The sequence below is a fragment of the Colius striatus genome, chromosome 9, assembly GCF_028858725.1.
Source record: "Colius striatus isolate bColStr4 chromosome 9, bColStr4.1.hap1, whole genome shotgun sequence".
Lineage (NCBI taxonomy): Eukaryota > Metazoa > Chordata > Aves > Coliiformes > Coliidae > Colius > Colius striatus.
Window position 1 is genome coordinate 10,551,525 of NC_084767.1, and position 20,664 is coordinate 10,572,188.

General features: G+C 41.8%; 1 protein-coding gene across 1 annotated transcript in view; it reads right to left on the minus strand.

Annotated features, from left to right (window-relative positions):
• The window catches only part of RANBP17 (RAN binding protein 17), a 148,668-nt gene that overhangs the window by 12,895 nt on the left and 115,109 nt on the right, over positions 1–20,664 (minus strand). The window contains exons 23-25 of the mRNA XM_062002363.1: positions 19,080–19,294; positions 17,786–17,924; positions 11,778–11,944 (exon numbers count right to left, since the gene is read on the minus strand). Coding sequence (XP_061858347.1) covers positions 11,778–11,944; positions 17,786–17,924; positions 19,080–19,294 — 521 coding nt within the window. The remainder of the gene's footprint in view (positions 1–11,777; positions 11,945–17,785; positions 17,925–19,079; positions 19,295–20,664) is intronic.

Genomic DNA, 20,664 nt, shown 5'->3' on the forward strand with positions numbered 1-20,664 from the left:
TAAATACCTTAAATTTTAATCTGTTGCTTTAAAATATTTATTTTACTAGAAAGCCTGACTTTCACATTGGTATTTTCCATGTCCAAAGCTGAAACTTCCAGATGAAATAAGAAAACTAAAGCTGTTATTTATTACAAAACGAGAAGCAGCCCATTACTCCTGAACTAAAAATATTTAACTGCCAGAAGCAGCAAATCAGTTGAGAATTGCAATATATGAGAGTTTAAGAATCATACCTCTTGCCCTCCTGTATCATGAAATGACATCAGACCGACAAAGAGCTTTACACAAGTTGTCTGGAGGAGCAGAAGCGTGGCAGGATGGTGCTGTGGCTCACGTGGGTAGCCTCAACCTGCAGCTACATTACAGCAGCTTTCTCCCTGGTCGCTCTCTCAACCCTCTCCCATCCTTCTGTTAATTTTCATTCCATGTAGAGGTGGGCAGAGGGAGTTGTGGAAGGAGAGGGGACAGAGGAGAGGGAAGAGGGTATGAGACAGAAAACACAGGCAGTCCACAACACCCAGCTAACGTGGCCACAGAGCTCTTTTCAACAGCCTTCCTGCTCTGAGCCTAAGTAACCCTCAGACCAAGCTTTTCTTCAGCCTATACAGGCTAGATTCCTCCAGATTTCTGTTCACAGAATGTAACATTTTACCTTATTTATACACAGTTCCATTACATATCTTTAAATAATAACAACTAAAGTTTCAGCACTCAATATCTGAAGCTTGAAGTTGTGGAGAACTCAGTCTTGTGTCTCCGTTTGGGACAGCTCAGTTGGGTCTGGTCTTTTTGCTTGCTTTTATGAGAAATTAAGGTACAGATGGCTGAAAAAAAAACCCCAATCCTGGTGTCAGGACAAGGCATTCAGGTAACACACTGCATACCATGGGCTAGTACATGCCTGCAGCTGATGGACTGAAATGTGACTTAAGTGTTATCTTCCACAGGACATCCCTATCAGTAATATGTTATGTCCTGCTGGGGGAGTTCAGAAGGGATAGAAAAGACATGGCTATAGATATGAAAAAGGAACAGTTATGGGGAGTGTGTAGCTTGGCATGGCCCTGGACATGCCTTTAGAACCAGCCAAAGGGCTGAGTATGGGAGAGTCATTTAAAGTTGGTCCAAACCATGAGCCAGCAGAAATAATCATCAAATAAGACTGCACCACTTTGCATCAAACTTGAGCGCATACTCAAAATGATCCATTTAGGATTTAGCTTCATGCTAACGACAAGCACCTGCAATGTGCCCATTAAACTTAATCCACCAGATCCACTGCTGCCTTCTCTGTTTCCACTGTTAAAATAAACTGCCCTGTAACATCCATCGGTAGTGCAAAGTGGACTTCTCAAAGCTAAGGCTTCCTTTCATCATTTCCTATCTTTAGCCAGTAGTGAACTGCCTTTCAAGCAGTCGATAGGATCACAAAGCAGATGTTTGTGCTGCGCTTAGGGAGTGACTGCACCAGAGCTGAAGGCAGGCAGCAGCTACATCCTGCACACGAGCTGCTTGTGGCTGAAGGTTTTGCTTGACAGTCCCATGGTTTCAAATGGCAATTTCAGTATCTTCCCTCTAATTTTAGGGCATATTCTAACGTGACAGAACGTGTTCTCTTCAAATTACAGTTGCATATGAATTTTTGGTGTGAAGGACTATAATGCTTCACCTATCAGACTCAGGTCCATCTGTCTCAAGGGAGAGCACGTTACTGGATGGAGAAGAGATGTCAGGTTCTGCTACAGACTCACTCACCTCTAGTAAAGCAGAACATCTCACAGGATGGAGCAGTTCTGCTTAGTCTCAGGGCTGGCTACATTAATACTGGAACTGGAACAGTTAACTGCAGCAGCACTGAAAATGCCTGATGAATGAAATACCTCCTTCTTTCTGCAGGGAGGAGGGGATACATTTCATTAATTATTACCTTCCAGGGTGTGCTGACTTGCTTCTGTCTGTGCTGAATTTCTTGTAAACCCTCTGTTGAATGTCACACAATCATCTGCTGCCTCAAGTGCTAGATTTTGTATTTGGATATCTGGTGTAGCTGACAGATGTTTACAAACTCGTGTATCTGCACAGCTTCGTTTTGCCTACCCATCTGTGCTCTCTGATAGACAGCAAATTATTCCACCTCAGGCTGGAATAATTTAAGATTGTGACATCAGCCCTTAATCTGCATTTTTTAGCTGGTAGCGTTCAGCGCTTTTCAGTTACAGATACCAGAATGTCACTTTAAATCAACCTAAGCTGTTTGTTTAAGATTCAGCCATTTCTAAACAAGTGGCCATAACTACACAGCATTACAGCTGTTTTAAAGATGACAGAACTGTAATTAACTGGCACTTTTGGAATGCACAACCTGCCATCATTTGTAACACAAACTTCAGGCTGGTCTGGTGAAGGAGAAGGCTGAGCTCTCATAAAAAATTCATACACATTCCCCTCTGCTTTTAGCAGTACATGAAGAAACTAAGTTCAGGTCTTACAAATCCAGCTAGTCTTAACTCAGAAGAAGATCCTTGAGCATTTTTTCCAGTCCACACTGAGAGCCTCTCATTTTCTTGCACAGCAGGCACTCTTATTGAGAGGTGGCACAGGATGAAGCTGGTGTCTACTACCAGCATCTCTCTACAAATGACTAGTTACAGATTATTTAATCCTCTTGGGAGGAGGGTACAGCAGTTTTAACTAACACCAAAGCCTTCCTGCAAGAGTCTGTCTTCAGGAATGTAAATAGCCCTATGTGTAAATCTTTCAGGCTTCCTAAGGGACACTAGGACTTACGGTCTTCACCTTTAAATTCCACAAACGTGAACCATCATCCTTCTCTAGCTCCTGAGAAATCCTCTGGGGCCTTCCCTTGCATCAAATGATAAGAGTTAATGCACAAAAGCATGTGGGGATTTTCACTGTTGCACAAGAAATCTGGATCTTTGCTGGATCATTAGTTTTCTGAAATCTCTGTTACAGAAGGGCCTTCCAAAATGCCAGTCAAGTGGGGAGGGAAGACAAGGTCTGGAAATGTTGTTACTGGGAAAATAAAATGACTTAGTCTAAAACCAATTTATAGCTAATCTCAAACTTGATCTACAGAAATGTAGAAAGCTGCATATGGAGCATGAGATCAACTCTAAATTCTTTGTCCAAGGAACTTCAAGGTCTCTCACGCTGAGTGTACGCTTACGGCCAAACCTGACTGCCGCTGACACCGAGGGGACATGTGCTCAGTGCAGCCCTCAGACACAAAGCCCACATGTCAAGGAGCACTCCTGAAGCTCACCTTCAAGCCCAGTATCTATCACAATCCACCTGGCCTTGCAGCATCACTACAAGATCTCTTTCCAGGAGCCCTGACGTTGCTTGCCACGAGGCAGCTGGGAGTTGCAGGCAGCTCGAGCGTAGGCTCAAAGCGTGTGGATGTCTGCCAGCAGCAGGCCCAGAGGCATCCCCCACGCAGCAACAGTAACCAGTAGCACAGAGAAAATTAGAACCAGGGTAATTATTTTACCCATATTTACCTTAGTTTAGCACTGATACAGAGATAATCAGCAGGGACAGGGAGGCAGGCCTTAAACCACACTTTGAAGGAAATCAGAGCGTAAGAATCCCAGAAGCTTGGCTCTAACCACACTATTCAAGGATGGTCCATAAAGCAAAATGACCTACTGTGCTCTACTGGAGCAGAGCAATGTACTTAGAACTGAAAAAGCCTAATCCAAGTATTAATTACTGATTGCCTAACAGATTTCAAGCCTCTTCTGTTTTCAAACTGTTCATAAATTGATTCTAATTTCTTCTGTGGAACAATTAAAAGTATTTTTGTTATGCTGATGAACTGAACCGTAACCAAAGCTATTGCAAACAAACATAAAAGACAGATGATAAAGATGGTAATAAGCATATTGCTACTGTGTCCTGAAGAGTCACTAACACTTCTTAGCGAATATCATCTTTCACAACAACAACAGCAAAGGGTAAGAGCACAAGGCTACTCCATGCAGTCATCAAAACAAAATGCACTGAATATTATATTTCATACTAAATACATTACTCTGGCAGTTTGACACTCAACATTTCAATAGATATTGCGACTCTCTAACACTCTGCCTGAATTTCTGCAGATGGACTTTTAAGTATCAATGGAAGATTACTTTACTTGTCAGGCTAAAAAGATTTTAAAGAATGGTTGCACACACTTCATTTTTAATTTTTTTTATTTCCCCCTTTTTTTTTTAAAGGGAAATGAATCAGGAATTCAGAAACACAGTCACAGGGAAAGGTCAAACCCCACGTTGTGCAGTAGTCCTTTGTGTGCACTGCTCTTTCAATAGCTGAACTGTCTTGTCTCTGATGTGCCCACAAAGCATTGGGAGGATGTGCCCAAGTCAAAAGCTAAGCAGAGATAAACTAAGAGTGTTCCCAAAACTCATCAATCTGTTGTGATATTGAGATTTAAAAGAAATGTGTTCTGTTTTATTTTTGAAGTGTGTAGGTTCCTGGAGACATGTAAACACACAAGAATCTCAATTCTCAGTAAAAAACACCCCAAACAAGTAAACACCAAGGCAAAAAATAATCAACAAACTAAGCTTCTGGATCTCATGATTTCAGAAGACACCCTGAGTGCACAAATGTCTCTCAGGATCACAAGCAAACAAAAAAGCCTGCAATTTATTAGCCCAGCAAAAACGTGGATGTGGAGGTTCACTTCCAGAGCCCTGAAAACCAGATGTCTGCCAACATTAAGTGGGACACATATTTAGGGTGTACTAGTCATTAGAAAGTTTTCAGTAACAAACCAGCCCCTTTCACCTGAACGTGCACCTCTCTGTTTGCCCCGAACCAGCACCGAGTAGTAGGTCAGAGCTCCGCAGCAACCGCCTCATCCAACACTGGATGATTTCTACACGAGCACCATTGATGGGCCACAGCTATCACACCCAACAGCAATTAAGCACCCTTGAAAGCTGCTGCTGCTCTAGAATTTGACATTTGATTGTTAATTTTTTTTAATGGGGGAAGGGGACAGTGTCTGTTCACTGAGAGTGAGTTTCATTACTCACGTGGCAAATCTGCCAGTAGCAGATCACGGAACGGATTGTTACCTTTCCCTATCCATTTTGTAAAGATATTGCTTTCTTTCCAGACTGCAAGCATCTCTTCTAACTGGATTTTGAATTATAATGTGAACTTTACAAAATTATTGGTGCTATTCATATCACTAGTTAGATTCTACAGAATGGCAATGTTTTTTACCCTTCCCCAAACCAGCATCTCTTAGTGTTTTATATAAAACAACCACAGCCAGCAGAAATCCAACATTTCCAAGTAATGTAAAGTATTGCATTGCACTGAGTAAACAGGGAATAAAACATTTTTATACTTCTCCTTTAACTTATTTGCTTTCTGAAAATATTTATGCAGCACAGAAGACTGGAGGTTATGGAGAAATACAGCCAGTTCCTCCTCCTTAATTGAAACATTTATGCTTTTTGTTCTGCTAGCAAAAAGCAATGAACAGTAATAATGCAAGATAAATATACAAGAAACTTATAGATATGATTGTAAAACAACATCATCCTAATGTTTTCATTTAATTACCCTGAAATGTATTCTATTTAATATTCATTACTCAAAAGCCAATTTAAAAGAGAAAGAGGTGAAGGGACTTATTCAGAAAGACGGACTGTCATTCACTGCAATAGTTATCTAATATACAGAAGTTAATAAAGCAGATTAATCTACAAGTCCCTTTAAGCCATCACTGAGTTTAGAACAACTGCCTCTTTGACCTCTAACCCTCCCGCTGTGCACCAGTAGCAGGTGCCAGCTGCACTAAAATGATGGCTGAGCATTTGAAGGCAAAGTCTTTTCTTACTTTGCTTCTGACCAGCAGCTGACCCTGTAGGAAGGATTGTTTCATGTGCTGGCCTAAAGGCTACATAAACCAGTAACCGATAAACAAAAGCATACATACACCAGCTGCCTAGCCCGGGGCTGCACATCCAACACTGACACCTCTAGCAGTTTGTGCTCCAAGCCGAGTCGACGCTTTTTGTTTCCACGCATGAATTCTGCACAATACTTGTTACTTCGCGGAACTAAACTTCTCTCCATCCCCAAAACTGTTTCTGAGAACTATAGCACAGCTTGGATGATTAAGAGGAGATTCCCAATTTGATTTAGCACCATTATTAAGAGCGTGAAATCTTCAGATACATCACTAATGATGATGTATTTTAACATTAAAAGTCGTGCAATTCAATTACTCGATTCACATGACAACGAATCACAACAAGGCTTTAAACAAAGCAGAATTAGAAAAGACACTAAGCTCATTAATTTTTGTTTTGCTTTCTTAATTGACAGCACTCTCGTAGTGACAGCTATACGTTTAGCAATATACTTGAAACTGAGGCTTGCTCCTGCCTTTGCACACGTGCAGTAAGAAGAAGGTATAAATGAGAAGGAACTGTATTTTTCATTAAGATAAGATGGCTTTGACATACTTACTTTGCTGATACAAATTACACAACCACAAAAACAATCAGAGCAATGATTAAATGCAGTTATGTACATGGGAGACTACTAGTGCAAATGTTAACATATTTAAATGGGTTCCCTTCATTAAAAAATTATATATGATATTAAACCATCAATCAAATCGAAACACTGGAGTCTAAACGTATTGTCACTGGTTAAAATAAATGACTCTGAGACTGGATTTTGGCTCACTCAATATGGTGCCTTTTCTGTTGCTTAGCCACCCGAGTCTCTGCTGGCTTGGGCTACAGCTGGTATATCTCCATTCCTTTCAATTAATAAAGAAAGTTATGATAGTATTGGATAACATTTTTAAATTGTGCTAAGAGACTGAAAACAGATATCCCAATGAAAATCCCTCTCTCTGCTGTATCTAGCCTCTCAAGCCAGCAAAAGCTGAGCACTCTGATCCAGCTGAGCCTTTAAACACATTGAGTTTTAAGCATAGGAACAGTCACACCTGTGGGCTTGATCTGCTCTTAAAATTAAGCATATGCTCACGTATGTGGCTCGAAGTGCTCAGGTACTCAACATCTCGCCCAACTGCTCTCTGTCAGTTCAAAGCAGATTTCTTTTTGTGAGGTGCTTGTATGCAAGTGCTTCTGCATGGGCTGTGTAGCATGCATTACAAACACCTCTCCTCTTCAGGGTTTTATTTCAATTACTGTGCATAACTCCACACTAGCTGTATATGGCACTAAGGTTTCTCTGAAAAACAAAAACATTACTGCTTTTACTACATAAAAGGGGAAAATAAGGAAAGTAGCAATTTACAATATGGTTTTATTTTAGTAATGCCACTTGGTTATTCATTGCAACTGGCATCTTTACTTTCTGGTTTACATCTACTACACAGTGCTGCTGTGCTGCTTCGTTTCACGCATCTTCGTCACTCGGTGAAGTTTTTAAGTCAGGCTGGTGAGGTGTTCCTTGCCAAGCCACACATCCCCCTGTTACTGCAATACTGCCCACACCATCCCTGTTCCCTTTTTCAGCACTACCGTGCTCACCATCACCCTCAAAGTTCTTTGTTCACCCACATGCCTACTGCAAGTCTCCTTCCCCAGAGATCCCTCTCCAGTCCCAGAAGACAAAGGATGCCAGTTCTTCCCACTGCCCATTTTTCTCTACCCTAGAAATGCTGAACCCTCAGAAGTGCCCAGCACAGGCACAGCCTCACTCTACAGCCCCTCAGCCCTAAAATGCCTTGCTGGGTGCCCACCTGGGCTTGGAAGCAGAGTGTAGCAGCCATGAGGCGCGTGCCTTCCGGTTGTTGTCTGGCTGTGCTGGAGGCATGCAGGGCCTGCCCACCTCTGGACAAGGCCAAACAGCTCTCACGGCCACGCTGACACTGGTGAGCTGGAGATGGTGTTGACAGCGTCCTGGCATGGGCACTGTGCAGATCTAATCCAAACATGGCTACAATGACCAAACTCACCAACAAACTTCCTTATTCTTACCCATGTGACTCTCCTGAAAAGGATGCCCAGGATGTCATCACCGTGTGATACCCCCTGGCAATCCTTACCCCCTACACCTCATGTACCCCTCTAGGAAATGCCCAGGAAAGGAAGTAAATGCTGAAATGTCTCCAAAATTCTGTTTGTATCCAGCTAACAGCCATTCTGCCCTTCCACATCCAGCACTGATTACTTCAACCATGGCTACACAACCAGAGCTCTTTACCTCTTGTGCGTGGCTCTTAGGAACATTCGTCAGAACTACAGGTGAGAGCTGCTACAAAACTGATTCATTTTTAGAGAGAACTAACATGAATAGTACTTCACCATAACAAAACTGAACAGCCTAATGTGTACAACCCAGTCAGATAAGCATTAACAGAAGATAAAGGTAGCCTCTTAAAACCAAAAATGATACTTTCATGGGTAAAGCGAGGCAACCACTGGCTTCATCTGACAACCCTGGAACAGCAAAGGAAAGTGGGAGCCTTTAAAGATTATTAATGTGCTTATAAACTGTAATGTAACAGCAATAGTTGAACGTAATAAACTTAATACCACTTTCTAACCATATATCTCAAATTACTTTGCACATGTTAATTCAGTTTATTTGTAACACACCGTCATGAAGCGGTTGTTTGCAGATTAAACTCTAAGTAGCTCCTCTGGAGCAATAAAGCCCGTGGCACAGGGAAAAGTAAGGCCAAGGCCACCAGCCACTGTTACGCTTCAAGAGGGTGCCGTAACTTGCTCCTAAACGTTCAGAAGTTGTTTCACTTCTGTTTTCTGTGGTTGCTGTCTTTGTACAGTCACATCAGCCTATTAAAAAACAATGGAGCTGTTGTAGAAAAAACATACGCAAACAAAACGAGAATTAATAGGGTTTAATTACACACCTCTGCTACTCCAGAGGCTGAGGATGATGAAAGCCTCAGTCACGGTCATACACCTATTCACTGAACCGCATTCGGATGCTGAATCGCCTCATTTAATAGCGAACGTGCGCTCAGCTGTTAGCGGTCGAGCAGAAGAGCAATGAAACAATGCTGTCGCTGTTTCAGGTACTGAAACGCCCGCGGGTGTCCAGCGGGCGGGCGCACGGGCCAGCGAGACCTCCCCACGGGCTCCCCTGGAGGGGCGAGCGGCGAGGGAGCCGGCAGCTCTGTCCCCGGCAGCCTGGGCAGGGAGAGCCGGGGCCGCTCCGCCGGGCTCTCGGCTGCTTCTCCCGGCCCGGGCGGCCCCCGGAGCCCGTCCCGCCGGCAGGGGGCGGCCGCCTCGCCCCGCTTCCCCGGCCCGGCGCGGCCCTGCAGTCCGCTCCCTGCCCCGTCGAGCCGCGGCCGCGCCAGCACCTACCGCCCGCCGCGCTCCTGCTCCCCGGCGGCCGCCCCGGGCCGTGCCGCAGCGCGGGCGGAGCCGCTCGGCTGCCCCCGCCTCGGGCCCGGCAGGGCGGGATGCAGCGCGGCCCGGAACCGTCCGAGAGGAGCCCGCATCGCCCGCCGGGCTGCTGAGCCCACAGGGGTGTCTGCGTCCTTGGAGGAAAGGGACAAGGGCAGGTCGGGCCGGTGCGCAGCTCCGCAGAGAACGGAGACGGGCTATTCCTCGCCTGCTGCTGGAAATGTTAATTATCCCACTACTTCCAGAGATCCAACTTGGAAGAAATGTTTTAACTAGCGAATAATTGCAGTTATCATTGCATCAGTTTAGTTTAAAGAGCTGACAAACCTCTCTAAACTCAAAGCACAATTAGTCATTAGGGTCTAGTTTTTCAGCACTGTTAAGCAATTTGTAACCCATTCCTTTTAATAGGGTTATGCATTACTTAACTGGCACAGATGTCTTGAAAACTGAAACCGCTGGTTATGAAGCAGCAACCTTGTTCATTAGGTTCCATGATAGTCAAATCATCTATAAAACCAGTGTTTAATGGCCAGCCAATGAATAATCAATGTCTCACTTTTCATCCGAGTGTGAAAGTGAGAATAATCTAATACACCATCCCCCTGGTAAAACGCGAGGCCTTGGGTTCCGTTTCTATTCAGGGCTGATTTATAACCCAGTGGAAACCTGATGTAAACATATGATCAATGAGTCCCATCATTGCTGATAATAACCCCCAACCGGCCCACTCCCTCATCTCAAAAGCCATCCCTTTAGGCTATTAGTTTCGTCCAGCTAATCCTCTGTACTATTTCTGCCTGCTGCTTTTACCTTGGCCATCCGTTCAGTCCAGCAGACTCAGAAGTAATTTTATACGCAGCAGAGAGCGGGTGGAATTGATTTTTCACTCAGTGCTCAGTTCCCATCTGAATAATTATCAATTTTACTGCCTCATAAAGGGAAGAGTCAAAATTTCAAATCAATTCAAAAGAGCTTCTGAGACTACAGAAACTGTGCATGAGAATAAAGGTCAAAGTTGTCAGTGACCTCGGGAGATGATGTCAGATATTAGTACACTGAGTAGTTGACATCAGAGGCACTCAATATGATATGACTAGTGCTAATGCAAATCATATTTATGCTGACTACTGGAGACCAGCCATTAATATTTAAAAGAGTACGTGAAAGCCTGCATTCAAAATAAATATAACGTATTCGGCGGAATCTGAAGTTAATAAAGACAGATCACCACCCAGTCATAGGCTGTGAACGATTACTGCACATTAACTGACAAAGGGTTGCATCGACATCACCACAAATGCAGGGGGGACAGTCCAGAGCCAGGGTTGCTGCTCTGTCCCTTTACGCTCAGATCACTGCACGCACAGTACCACACGGAGCAATCTGACATACCCAAACACCGGCTTCATTGCTGCTTTCCATGGAACTATTCTGAGAATGACGTCGCTAATAAACGCCATTAATATTCTCACAATATGCTATATACTGCCAGGAATATATTAGCTACCATTAGTTCCTTTTCACTTTCAATTAGAACAGTAAACAAATGACAGTGCTAACTGTGGGGGCTGTAGGCCAGGCTCTTGCCAAATGACACCATTCCTATTAGGAAAACGCAAAGATGACCACACCAGTCATTTGCATGTTGTTAATAACTTCCATTTTCCTTAAAAGCCTCTGAAACACGTCTCCTGAAATGGCATCTTTGCAATTGCATTAGGAATCCAGAAGTTCGTGTAAATATGCATTTTCCAACAGTTTAATGAGATCTGAAGGGAACGTGGCACAGAGCAAATGTGGAGATACGTGGCTATGAACATCCTGATCTTCCCGTAAGGTACTTGTGCTACGATAAACCTGGTGGAGCTAGGAGAGGGAAGTCTCTCCAAAGCAGTACAGCAGTCACTTCCTTTTCAGAAGCGGGAGATTTGATTTCTATTGTATTTACCTTTAACAGAAAAAAAATCCCACTGAGTCCCCCACTGCAAAATAAAATATTACAAACCTGATAGCACTCAGGCATTCAATTCACAGATTTCATTACCAAAATGTGTGGTTCAATGCCAGAATTTGTTCTTCTTCCTCCTAAAAGACTTTAGAGAGCTTTCCTTCCCATTTGTCTATAGATACATATCGATCATCTCACACATCTCTTCTAGAAACAAAACTGAAACACCAAGTTTTACAATACTGTCCATCTATGCTTTTCAGGGTGACAAAAAGTATCTTCAGTCTTTGGTTGTCATGAGAACGTGCCTGAAGCTACTCAGGGTTGCACACCAGCCTAGAGAGGTTTGTTCTGTTAGTCCTTGTATTCAGTATCACAATTCAGACATGTGGAAATACCCCCTAGAAAAGACTGCTGCTTACCTGCTGGAGAATTTCTGGGTTGTGCTGCATGAAATGAAGCAATCTTTGTCCATCCAGTGAAACATCTCTATTTCTTAGAGTCTTCTTGCCTTCTTTAGCGAGGTGCTTGAAGAGGTAGGTGACAATGTAGTCTAAACTAGCACAACAGCTGAAGGAGACAACTGTATCTGTGTAAAAAAAAGGACAGTTTTGAAATTGTTTCCATAAAAGGATAAGTAATAATGACATTTTTAGTACTGAGAGAGCTCAACGTTAATAATCTCTTTGACATTAGGCTAATCGATATGTTGACAAGTCTATTTTTGATATGAGTTGACTAGCTTTGAAGACTACTTTTATTAACACACAGTGGTATTAAACCTTTGCTTTTGAGTAAATGAATAGCTCCATGTACTAGAGATCCTCTGAACTGCAGTGAACCTTGTTCAGAACGGTATGGATGCAGCTGCCCCTTTGCAGAGTGGAAAGTGCAGGATGAGGGCTGGCAGTTTACTGGTATTCAATTTCACATTCAGGTGGCTCCAGATTCCTGGAAACTAAAGTTCTGGTTTGATATGCTTACTGGAAAGGCAAGGTTAAATCAAGTAAAGCCGCTGTCCAGGTTTTTCTCACGTAGTATTTCATGTTTCTCTGCCCCAAATAGCTTACAACCAATGTCAGGTGGCAAACAAGGAATGAGTGCCATTAGAGGCAGTGAAAGGTGATCACAGAATATCCAGTTAGTCATTTTTCTTAACAACTAATAATTCAAGTAGGTTAAAGTTCATTAAATATGGCTGGCAACAACACAGCAGCAGGTGCTACCAAATGCTTAATAAATGTCCCCAAACCTGAAAGTCACCTGAGCAAAGAGGGATACTGCCAAAAAGCAGAAGCAAAAGCCACTTGTATCTTTACTTACTGTTTCTATAAGTAAGGGAGATTAAAAGCTTAAAGCCATTTGCAGAGTAAATCTGTCCATCTGATTTATGTAAGTGATTTTGTCGCTAGGTGTTGCCTGCTGAGCCCTGCTGTGCCACAGGATTCGGCTCACTTCCATGCCTCAGCATGGGAACAGTGTCCTGGGCCTTGGCTCACCTCGTCTTCCTCCTACCACAGCGATGCACCCTTCCCCCTGCCCAGCTGCCGCCTCCTTCTGCCTGACACCCGAGACACTCCATGGCCCCAAGGCTTCGGCTCAGACATTTACAGCTGTGCTGCCTACCAGCTCTGCTTCTGCAGCCTTAAACAGTTCCTGGTGCCACCACACCAACACCAACTGAAGCTCCCCACACGCCCTGGCTTAACCTTCCGGGTGCAGAGCTCAGCGCTAACTGATACCCCCTGTATCTTCCAACATCAGATCCAAATGAGTGGAGCCCTTAGGACTCCATCCTCTTGCCACTGACTTCAGCTAGGCCTAGACAAGTTCTTTTATAGTTCACAGTATTTATTTCAGATGGGCCACTGGAGTAAGAGATATGTGGGGGTTGCAAAAGGAATTAAACTGTTAAAATGCTCATTCTGAAGGAAAAGGGATTAGAAGGATCCAATTAAATGTACCTTGAATTCTTTAAACTATGCTCATTTGGAGGCTTGCCAACCTTGCAGTGTTCATTTAAACACATCCCTCTAGACTCTGAAGTATTTTGATCTGTGTCTGTTTAACTCCTTAAGTTCTGTGCTGATACTGTTAACCCTTCATCATCTAAACACTGATGATGGTGTTTTGCTAAGAGTGTTTTGAAGTAAACACTGAAGAAACTTTTACAGGCAAAGAAGATACAATTGTTCTCCTAAGACCTGATCTTTCAAAGCACCCAGCTGATTTGGCAGCAGTGGTTGAGAGCAATCTGACAGCTCACAGAAATGAGCTGGAGCATCTCAACTCTGTCTCCACTGGACCAGAAGCTTGTGAGCTACTGAACTGAACAGGGCAGGATGTTAAGGCACGTTGTCAGAACAAAGCTGAGTTCAAAGTTATGAGTCTTGCCAAAGTAAAGACAGCAGAATTTGGCAGTCATCGTGTTCTCAATGAAAACAGTCCTGCATATAAACTAGAAATGTAATTCACGATGGAATTGAATCACCATCAATAACAACAACTGAGAGATCTGGAAATACATATTTCATAGGAGGGCTCTGCTGTATTTCTATACCAGTGCTTAACTCTATTTCTTTTTAAATTGAATAATACAAAGTAAATCACTATCATCAGTTTACAAAACAGCAGTAGTTCTAAACATGCTGATACTATACAAGTAGATATTTTACATTCGACAGTAAGTGATTTTAGCAGGACAGCAGACAGGTCTACGCTATCATTTGCTCATGAGAATCTGATATGAGTGTTAAGAGCTACTTAAATTTGCCCATAACTATATATCAAATATGCTTCCCTATGCTCATTTTTCCTTTTGATTGCAAGGATATAACAGAGAGGGAGCGTCAAGTAAACTCCCTTGAATGACTCTTCTGGGCATGTGGAACCTTGTGCTGGAGCAGAATAGCATTCTCACTAAATCTTGGCAAGACAAGCCAGACAACCAAATAAATAGAACAAACGAGGAGCTCCAGTCCTGGGCTATGGAGAGAAGAAATGGGTGGAGAAGACAGGCTAAAGATAGGATGATGTTAGAAGCTGAGATAAGGGCTTGGGATAAGCAGGAAAATGCAGTCAGACCACATTTCTCACTTTTGGGCAGCTCAGCTCTATCGCCTATGAACTAATAATCGTTTGGTCCACAAAGCGAGCAGGCCATGGTTACAGGAAATCAGCCCAAACCAGCTCCACGTGTGTCTGTACTGATCCAGGAGCAGTTCAGTAGCCTTGTCAAACAAAACTGAGCTTTCTGGAATTCCCTGATGGCCAGGGAGGTGCTGCTGGTGGGCAAGGGACAGGGATGACGACTCTGGCATCAGTCACCTTCACATTCAACTACCTCTTCTGGTTTCTTCTTCGCCAGCGTGCGTTCATTTCATGCTTTGGGAGCTTACTTCACATGCACTTCTTTATTATCTGTGTGGTTTTGCCTTTTGTAGGCAATTCCAACTGGCCATTAGCTCCAGTGACTGAAAGTTGAGCATCTTTGTTAGAATTGAGTTACATTGTTTTTAAAAAGCCAATAAAACTCCTAAACAACTTGAGGATGCCTTTTGGTCTCAACAATATGACAGCAGCCTGCTGAAGGGGAATTATGTTTTCAATAGTTTAATGACATTGCTGAATCTCTGCAAATGAAAAGATTTTGTTTTGGTTTTCACATGAAGGCAAGAAGAGGGAGTTAAGTGGTATTTTTCCCTGTCCATCAATTGCTTACAGTTCAATACTGGCATTATTTGCCTTTGAGACTAAACCTGGAAAGTAAATGGATTTAGCAATTTAACATCTAAATTAGGCAGCAAGACAGAAAAAATGTTTTACTTTTTCCTCAATGAATAGCATGCTATACTATTAATCATATGAGAATTAGAAAAGCTTTGTGGAGATTAGTGACAACATGCCAGGCAGACTACATTAAAAGGCTCTGATCCACTGAGTCAGCTGTGAAAAAGCCAGGTAAACACTTTAGAAGAGAACTATTGGAGTGTTTATCCTCGTAATAAAAGCTTAGATGAGGGCTTCCATTATAGCTGATTTACAGCTAGGCCCTGCAGAAGGAATACATATTCTTTCACGGTGTTCATAAAGCGTGGAACCAAGCAAAGTATTTACTCAGCAACAGAATGAACACTCCTCAGAAAGAAGGATTTGGGGAATGTTTATCCTACAGCTGACAACAGTGAGAGTCTCAAAGGTTTCATAACCGTAGAGGGAATAGAGAAAAAAAGTCAGATACTTCTGTTTTTTTCTCTTCTGTGAAAGAGAAGTGATCTCCTGGTATTTAATTTTTAAAATAAAAAGACAGGTATTTCATTTTTATAAACATTTCTGAAAATGACTCCTATGTTCTAATCAGTTTAAAACACAATTTCCCCTCAGATGGCTTATAGCCCTGAGCCCTACTATTCTGAGATGTTCCTGTGGCACTGATATAATTCAGTGAAAACGGCAATGCTTGGATCAACTTACTCATTTTCCAAGGGCAGAAAGATGTATGTGACCAAACAACACACAGGAAATACATTTATATTTCACTGCCTGACAATTGCTAACATCCCAAACACAAAACATTTTAAAAGAGATAAAACATTTAGAAGAGCAACTCTACAGAAAATGTAGTGGCAGATAATTCTTGAGATGATTAAAAGGAAATAGATCAACATTAAGAGCTATAAACTGATGAAAGAGTAGTTCATCTGGACATGTCATTGTAAAAGCAAGGAAAACGATTCAGTTCAAAAAGAAAACTTTTTGAACACAAATGAGGAATTGAACTAAGTATTAAGAAACATGATATTAAGGAAAAAGAAACACTTCATCACTTCAACCTCCAGAATCCAACCTCCTGCCCCAAACAGGATCAACATCAGACTGGTTCTGTGGGATCTTGTCCAGTATATCTGGGAATATCTCCAAGGATGGAGATTCCACATCCTCTCAGGACAATATGGAAATAGCCAGGTCTTACTGACAAACCTGCCAAGTCTCAAAGACTGAAAAACTACTTGAGTTTGGAGGAATCAGAATAAACAAAGAAAAATTGTATGCAAAAGTGAGGATTTTGATGGATTGCATCAAATCTTCAGTGAAGTCTGGGGAAGTTAATAATTCCTACACACTGTTTTACTGTCACGTGTTTGTATTTATTTTAGATTCTTCAAGCACATTAAGATGAACTGAAGGAGAGCACTGGTTCAGCAAATAGATGGTCTAAGAAACATGAAAAAAGTGATCTGCTAAAATCTCAGTTGATTCTGCTGAGAAAAGTATCTCAGGAGTTCCACCAAACACAAGTTATCTAAGAAAACATGCATGTTCCTAAAACTTAAGCTCCCAGATACCTAAACCACAAAAGTTTAATGCTAAAATTGGACATATTTACTTTTCTTACTCCTCCTCACTGCCTTGAGTGAGGGAACACCACTTTTTGAGAGGGGAAAATCAACTTAACACATGAAAGCTGAAGCTCACATAGCTTGTACATTATTTTTCTTCTTTCTTTGATGAATTCAAATTGGGTTTCTAAGAGATGGTTAAAGTGCACTTGGTATGCTGGTGAATTATCAATATGAACCTAGCCAATATCTCAAAAAGAAATGTAATGTGGAGTGGTAACAGAGGGCAGGAGCAGGGTTTACTGAACTGGTAGCTGTCAGTCAAGCTAACCTTTAGTACAATACAACCATCTGCAAACAATCAACAGGCAGATTCCCAGCAGAATGAGCCTACAGGCAGAAAGTGCTGTACCATCAATACGGGTGACAAAGCACTCAAAATATCTGGAAGAAGATGGATTTCTGTATTATGGAATAAAATGACCAGAATACTACTTTGCTACTGTTGCTGAGCTATTCACTACCCATTTCCTCTCTAAGAGTTGTCCCCCTCTTGCAGCAAAAACTGCTGAATGTGTTTAATGTAGCAAATGCTTTGTGAGTCTTGGTGCATTCACATGTTCCTATGGGGCTTGGCTGACACTTGGCAGTGATGAGAAAACCCAGCTATTATACAGTAACATCTATACACACTAATCTTATACATTCTTGTTGGGTTTTTTTCCCTTCATAACCACTCTAATCAAGAAATATGACTGTAAGGTGCTAAACAGCTTCTCAGTCAAAAACTATATAAATGCATAGCATTCCTAGGTGATCAGAATGTAACTGCCTGACCTATTTTTTTCTTCCCTCAAATGCTCAGTCTCCTCCATATTCTAAATTACTTTAGGCTACCCTCCTCATTCCCACTCAAACCCCAAATATTGGGGCAGATATCTAGTTAAAAAGCATAAATGAAACCATGCAAGAGAGTGAACTGATCTGCAATCAGACTTATTTTTATTGCTACTCCAAGTGTGCTGCTGTTGCACCGATTCTCCTCTAAAGTATATACTTGAATTCTTTCTTTAGCAGAGGGTTCTTCTTACCTACTGCAGTAAGTCCTTCGGATATTGAGGTAAGAATATAGATTAAGACACGAGGTTCTAAACTGGTAATAAAACTCATATGACCTTGGGTCAGACACTCCAAAAGTGGGTAGTAAGACTGGCTTAGTTTTCGATATTGCTGAAAAACAAAAGAGTACACACTTGTAGACAAGACAGATATTACCATGGACTAATATTAACAACATTAACAGATGACAGAAGAATCTGTTACAGTTTTTATGATGTCATAAATTCTAATTTAGCCATTAAATCAGAATATTTAGAGAGACAAAATATTTCCTTGGCTTCAGTAAATTTCAACATTTCAGATTTACCATAGGAGAGAAACTTGTTATTGGTTCAAAATAAGCTCAGGATTACACACAACGCTGCCACGGTTTGACATGCTACACAGGATCATCTGGTAAAAGCAGCAGAGCGTTCTGTCCAGGCTGCCACTTCCACAGGGCTGTGGCCTGTGTCTTACCTTCTGCTGGAAATCTGTTACCACACATTTCCCCAAATCATCTCAGAGAAGACTCTTTTTTTGTGTGTGTGCTGTAACAGGCTTTGTGCAGGCAAAGGCATTTGCTTGAAATCACTGGCCCAACCATCATCTTACTCTTATGGACTCTTAGGGCATTTCTTGTTGCACAGCTAGGAATGTGCCAAATATGCACACTTGACCATACAACCGACACACTGATTTTAATTGAGAGCAACTTCTCAGTTCCAAGGACTTCCCTTCTGTGGCTAGCATATATCTGGGTACTAACCATCTTAAACTATCTTGAATTTGTCCCTCCCTGCAAGTAAACGACTGCTCTGAAGTGTGATGAAGAAAATGCCACTAATCAAATTGAGGCTGATATTGCACAAGATCTGTTGTGTTCCCACACAGAAGTGGGAACGTGGTGCACTTCAAAGTTTCTGATTTTATGAGGAATGCACAGTGACAATTTATGGATTGAGACTAGTTGCAGAGTGGCTGAGTGTGTGAGGATGTGCTACAGTGCATGCTGGCAATAGAAATGGCTTTGTGACTCCAGAAAGAATTCTACTTTTCTCTCTTTTACAACAAGCCTGGTGAAAACTCTGGAAAAGCTCCCATTTCACATGGCAGCTCAAGCATACCTGCATTTGAGATGTCACTATAGAAATAAATTCAAGTAACTGAACTGAAAACTGCATTTGAGCTGTTCTAGATCCCTCTGTCTCATTATAACAATACAAAGCCTGTGGTGCTGTTATTTCATACTTCACGTAAAGACTCCCAAGATGAGTAATTGCTTACTAGCAAGTCACTGTGGGATACTGAAAGCAGCATTTTGACAAAGGCCTGAAGTACATTGTCAAAGTGGTTGTCCCCGTACAACTTGAAGACGCCAAAGCTGACATAATTTCCACATAAGGCAGATTTGAGTGCAGAGTAACAGATGGAAATGCCCTTGAGTTGCAACGGATAAACCTGATCTTTTGACAAAGTCCCAAGAGAGAGGATCTGATTACCTGTTTTCATAAAAAGAAAGAAAGAAAGAAACTTGTGTAAGCAGCTGCAAATCTGAAGTATTTCAATGGCACTATCTAAACTTATTTTTTGTCTTTATTTTCATTATTATTTGGAAGAAAAACTGTTTCTGCATTTGATGTGAAAGATGTGTTAAGTGAGCATGGCTAGAGCTTAAAAGCCACTAAGGAATTAGTATGCAAAATTTAAAGTAAAAGCCATGGAACTCTTGTCACTGATATACAGCCAAACCATGACTGGATCTATCAACGTGAATTCTTTAATCTGAACAGACTTACAACACATGGTTTTACAGTTTTTCGTGCTGCAGCAAAACCTGGTTTTGATCCATTACCACGACAGTCCCTTGGGATGATTGCTGATATATACACACACACGATATATATCCCCCAGAAAACAAATATTTCCATGAAAAAAGCCTCTATTTTACCAGTCACAGATGGGAATGACTTTTTAATTAAACTCCATGTTTATAATGTAAAAATAACAGCTAATGGTAAATATTTGCTGTTGCTACTAACAGGCAATAGTGACTTTTGGATCCTTTGTGCAGCAGTGCAGTAGATCCCACTGCAATCCCCTGTACAGATCTAATTGTTCACAAGGCCTCATTACCAACTTTTCTAAGTATCTTGTAATAATTTAATGCTCATCTTCACAGCACCCCAGAGTTAGTCTGTCTTCATGACAATTTTTTGTTAACCTGAAATAATTAATGAAAGTGAACTACACTAGCAGAATGAACACAGCACAGATGAAATACTTTGGTTCTACCATGAAGCAGCCCTACTAAGTTGACCCCCATGTGATGCCGACCTTGACAAGCTTGGCCTGCACAGAAACCACGTGCCTGATCTTCACTTCATTATCACCCATCGTTCTTGGCAATTTCAAATCCAGGAAAACAACATAAAGCTATACCTTTTAAAAAGTACTACAAATGAAAGTACAATAGTCTACAGATCAGATGTTCAGTTGGTCTGCTTTCAGTCTCCAACCTTTTTGTCGTGGTTATGATGACAAGGATCAAGGAGCAATGAACAAACTGGGCATTAACTAGTCACATTTCCAAACATCATCAGTTGAGAGAGGTAGTTATGACAACTCAGTTTTATAGTAGGCAGTTAAAAGATGTCCCTGGGTCTGTCTCCACATTTCTACTCATGCAAATTTCCACCTGCAAATCATATGTCTGCCTTATTTTAATTCCTTCTTTTAATGCTATTGATCACTAAGCATGAGAAATTTCTATCATATAATCAGAAAAAATGAGAGGGAAAGCCTAGTTTCTAGACACCAAACACATCAAAATATCTCCCATTTGGTATCATTTGATGCACAGAGGGAAAGC